The sequence below is a fragment of the Oncorhynchus gorbuscha genome, linkage group LG03, assembly GCF_021184085.1.
Source record: "Oncorhynchus gorbuscha isolate QuinsamMale2020 ecotype Even-year linkage group LG03, OgorEven_v1.0, whole genome shotgun sequence".
Lineage (NCBI taxonomy): Eukaryota > Metazoa > Chordata > Actinopteri > Salmoniformes > Salmonidae > Oncorhynchus > Oncorhynchus gorbuscha.
The window spans coordinates 98,402,721-98,407,720 of record NC_060175.1 but is presented as its reverse complement, the minus strand read 5'-3'; the positions used below and the strand labels follow the sequence as shown (position 1 = coordinate 98,407,720).

At 42.3% G+C, this 5,000-nt stretch overlaps 1 protein-coding gene across 1 annotated transcript in view; it reads right to left on the bottom strand.

The window, feature by feature from the left end:
- The window catches only part of LOC124032351 (ski oncogene-like), a 103,600-nt gene that overhangs the window by 7,721 nt on the left and 90,879 nt on the right, over positions 1–5,000 (bottom strand). The window contains exons 3-4 of the mRNA XM_046344689.1: positions 3,439–3,740; positions 2,998–3,353 (exon numbers count right to left, since the gene is read on the bottom strand). Of these exons, the coding sequence (XP_046200645.1) occupies positions 2,998–3,353; positions 3,439–3,740 (658 nt within the window). The remainder of the gene's footprint in view (positions 1–2,997; positions 3,354–3,438; positions 3,741–5,000) is intronic.

Sequence of the window (5,000 nt, the reverse complement as noted above, 5' to 3'; positions counted from 1 at the left end):
GCCTAGGCATTAGTAAAAAAACAGGGCTAAAGACTAGGCATTAGTAAAAAAAAAAACAGGGCTAAAGACTAGGCATTAGTAAAAAAAAACAGGGCTAAAGACTAGGCATTAGTAAAAAAACAGGGCTAAAGACTAGGCATTAGTAAAAAAAACAGGGCTAAAGCCTAGGCATTAGTAAAAACAGGGCTAAGACTAGGCATTAGTAAAAAAACAGGGCTAAAGACTAGGCATTAGTAAAAAAACAGGGCTAAAGACTAGGCATTAGTAAAAAACAGGGCTAAAGCCTAGGCATTAGTAAAAAAACAGGGCTAAAGACTAGGCATTAGTAAAAAAAAACAGGGCTAAAGACTAGGCATTAGTAAAAAAACAGGGCTAAAGACTAGGCATTAGTAAAAAAAACAGGGCTAAAGACTAGGCATTAGTAAAAACAGGGCTAAAGCCTAGGCATTAGTAAAAAAAACAGGGCTAAAGACTAGGCATTAGTAAAAAAAACAGGGCTAAGACTAGGCATTAGTAAAAAAACAGGGCTAAAGACTAGGCATTAGTAAAAAAGGGCTAAAGCCTAGGCATTAGTAAAAAAACAGGGCTAAAGCCTAGGCATTAGTAAAGACTAGGCATTAAAAAAAAGGGCTAAAGACTAGGCATTAGTAAAAAAACAGGGCTAAAGACTAGGCATTAGTAAAAACAGGGCTAAAGACTAAAAAAAAACAGGGCTAAAGACTAGGCATTAGTAAAAAAACAGGGCTAAAGACTAGGCATTAGTAAAAAAACAGGGCTAAAGCCTAGGCATTAGTAAAAACAGGGCTAAAGACTAGGCATTAGTAAAAAAACAGGGCTAAAGACTAGGCATTAGTAAAAAAACAGGGCTAAAGACTAGGCATTAGTAAAAAAACAGGGCTAAAGCCTAGGCATTAGTAAAAACAGGGCTAAAGCCTAGGCATTAGTAAAAACAGGGCTAAAGACTAGGCATTAGTAAAAAAAAAAAACAGGGCTAAAGACTAGGCATTAGTAAAAAAACAGGGCTAAAGACTAGGCATTAGTAGGCATAAAAACAGGGCTAAAGACTAGGCATTAGTCAAAAAAAAAAAACAGGGCTAAAGACTAAAGACTAAAGCCTAGGCATTAGTAAAAACAGGGCTAAAGACTAGGCATTAGTAAAAAAACAGGGCTAAAGACTAGGCATTAGTAAAAAAACAGGGCTAAAGACTAGGTAAAAAAACAGGGCTAAAGACTAGGCATTAGTAAAAAAACAGGGCTAAAGACTAGGCATTAGTAAAAAAACAGGGCTAAAACTAGGCATTAGTAAAAAAAAACAGGGCTAAAGACTAGGCATTAGTAAAAAAACAGGGCTAAAGACTAGGCATTAAAGCCTAGGCAAAAAACAGGGCTAAAGACTAGGCATTAGTAAAAAAACAGGGCTAAAGACTAGGCATTAGTAAAAAAACTAAAGACTAGGCATTAGTAAAAAAAACAGGGCTAAAGCCTAGGCATTAGTAAAAAAACAGGGCTAAAGACTAGGCATTAGTAAAAAAAACAGGGCTAAAGACTAGGCAAGTAAAAAAACAGGGCTAAAGCCTAGGCATTAGTAAAAAAAACAGGGCTAAAAAAGACTAGGCATTAGTAAAAAACAGGGCTAAAGACTAGGCATTAGTAAAAAAACAGGGCTAAAGACTAGGCATTAGTAAAAAAACAGGGCTAAAGCCTAGGCATTAGTAAAAACAGGGCTAAAGCCTAGGCATTAGTAAAAAAAAACAGGGCTAAAGACTAGGCATTAGTAAAAAAACAGGGCTAAAGACTAGGCATTAGTAAAAAAACAGGGCTAAAGCCTAGGCATTAGTAAAAACAGGGCTAAAGCCTAGGCATTAGTAAAAAAACAGGGCTAAAGACTAGGCATTAGTAAAAAACAGGGCTAAAGACTAGGCATTAGTAAAAAACAGGGCTAAAGACTAGGCATTAGTAAAAAAAACAGGGCTAAAGACTAGGCATTAGTAAAAAAAAACAGGGCTAAAGACTAGGCATTAGTAAAAACAGGGCTAAGCCTAGGCATTAGTAAAAAAACAGGGCTAAGCCTAGGCATTAGTAAAAACAGGGCTAAAGCCTAGGCATTAGTAAAAACAGGGCTAAAGACTAGGCATTAGTAAAAAACAGGGCTAAAGCCTAGGCATTAGTAAAAAAACAGGGCTAAAGACTAGGCATTAGTAAAAAAAAAACAGGGCTAAAGACTAGGCATTAGTAAAAACAGGGCTAAAGACTAGGCATTAGTAAAAAAAACAGGGCTAAAGACTAGGCATTAGTAAAAACAGGGCTAAAGACTAGGCATTAGTAAAAAAAAACAGGGCTAAAGACTAGGCATTAGTAAAAACAGGGCTCAGCCTAGGCATTAGTAAAAACAGGGCTAAAGCCTAGGCATTAGTAAAAACAGGGCTAAAGACTAGGCATTAGTAAAAACAGGGCTAAGCCTAGGCATTAGTAAAAACAGGGCTAAAGCCTAGGCATTAGTAAAAACAGGGCTAAAGACTAGGCATTAGTAAGAAAAACAGGGCTAAAGCCTAGGCATTAGTAAAAAACAGGGCTAAAGACTAGGCATTAGTAAAAAAAAACAGGGCTAAAGACTAGGCATTAGTAAAAACAGGGCTAAAGACTAGGCATTAGTAAAAAAACAGGGCTAAAGACTAGGCATTAGTAAAAACAGGGCTAAAGACTAGGCATTAGTTAAAAAAAACAGGGCTAAAGACTAGGCATTAGTAAAAACAGGGCTAAGCCTAGGCATTAGTAAAAACAGGGCTAAAGCCTAGGCATTAGTAAAAACAGGGCTAAAGACTAGGCATTAGTAAAAACAGGGCTAAAGCCTAGGCATTAGTGGTGCCCCAGCACACAATAATAATTTATCAGCCTTTCTTTGCAATGCATGAATGTATATTTTATACCTATTCATAGATATTTGATTATATATTTGTGAATTGCTGTATAGGATAGTTGATTGATGGGTCTCTGTACCTGTTGAAGGCTGCGTTTGGCCTGCAGGGCTGAGCCCAGCTTCTCCTCCTGCTTCACCCGCATCTTGACGATCTCATGCAGAAACTTCTCCTTAGACTCCTTGGAGTCCAGCCCGCTGTCCAGCGCCTGCCTCAGGATCTCCAACTCTGATTCCAGACCCCCCGGCCCGGGGCCCTCAGGGGCCAACACCACCGCCATTGCTGCTGCTGCTACCCCAGCAAGAGGGCCGTCCTCTGGGATCAACACCGCCGACGTCACCGTACACACTGGGACCTGGGCGCTGGGCGAGCTTATGTCCTTGGCAGAGCTGGAGGAGGTGAAGGTTGGGGAGGAGAGGGAGGACAGGGACGATGTGACTGGGGAAAGAGAGGAGAGAATGTGTACGGTTACGTTTTGTCAGAGGTTTTCACTTCAAACATAACATGTTTCTGAGTTACTCACATTCCTCTCGGCTCTCCACCTCGATCTCCACTTCTGAGTCCTTGTTCTCCTGGGGTGGGAGCTTGCTGGCTGCAGGCGAAGGGGAGCAGGGGGGCTCGTGGCTTGGGTGCGGGAGCTCCCCTGTGGCCCTCCTCTTCCGGGTCCTGGATATGGGGCTGGCCCCCTTTCCTGGGGCCTTGCCGGCACTGGGGTGGGAGGTGCTAGGCACGGACGGCGACAGGGGCCCTGCCTTTGTCAGGGGTGGGGGTGTGAGGGCCACGTTTGGGGACACAGCGTTCTCCATGGTCTTGAAGTTGTAAAGGCTGAGAGGGTGAGATGGACAGAGACAGAAAGAGACAGAGAGAGAGACACAGAGAGAGAAAAAGAGAGACAGAGAAAGAGAGAGAGAGAGAGAAAGAGACAGAGAGAGAGTGAGACAGAGAGGAGGATGTGAAAGGGGGTTGATCTTTAGGTGTCTTTGTTTGGACTACGGGGAAAGAATGTAGAATGTTCGACAATGAACTAAGAAGGAGCATATATGATACTTTATTTCTGAATCCAAAACAGGTTTTGCTCTATTAGGGAGCTCCAGAGCCTCTCGTAATATTCCGTTGGATATTCACTCCTACTGAGTGAAACACGTATCAGATCAAATGTGTGTGCTCCTGTGTGAATGTGATGTGTGTAATGTTGTTATGTGTGTGTGGTGATTCACTACGAGTGGGTGACCACGGTTGAGTGTGTGTGAGTGGTGCCATGTGGGAAGGAGCGGTATATCATCAGACCTGCCCTTCTAACCTCAGCCCACCCAGACAAGCAGGTGTGTTAACAGCTTGGACTTGGGTGTTCTATGTTGACGTGTGTTAACAGCTTGGACTTGGTGTTCTTTGTTGACGTGTGTTAACAGCTTGGACTTGGTGTTCTATGTTGACGTGTGTTAACAGCTTGGACTTGGGTGTTCTATGTTGACGTGTGTTAACAGCTTGGACTTGGGTGTTCTATGTTGACGTGTGTTAACAGCTTGGACTTGGGTGTTCTATGTTGACGTGTGTTAACAGCTTGGACTTGGGTGTTCTATGTTGACGTGTGTTAACAGCTTGGACTTGGGTGTTCTATGTTGACGTGTGTTAACAGCTTGGACTTGGGTGTTCTATGTTGACGTGTGTTAACAGCTTGGACTTGGGTGTTCTATGTTGACGTGTGTTAACAGCTTGGACTTGGTGTTCTATGTTGACGTGTGTTAACAGCTTGGACTTGGTGTTCTATGTTGACGTGTGTTAACAGCTTGGACTTGGTGTTCTATGTTGACGTGTGTTAACAGCTTGGACTTGGGTGTTCTATGTTGACGTGTGTTAACAGCTTGGACTTGGTGTTCTATGTTGACGTGTGTTAACAGCTTGGACTTGGGTGTTCTATGTTGACGTGTGTTAACAGCTTGGACTTGGGTGTTCTATGTTGACGTGTGTTAACAGCTTGGACTTGGGTGTTCTATGTTGACGTGTGTTAACAGCTTGGACTTGGGTGTTCTATGTTGACGTGTGTTAACAGCTTGGACTTGGGTGTTCTATGTTGACGTGTGTTAA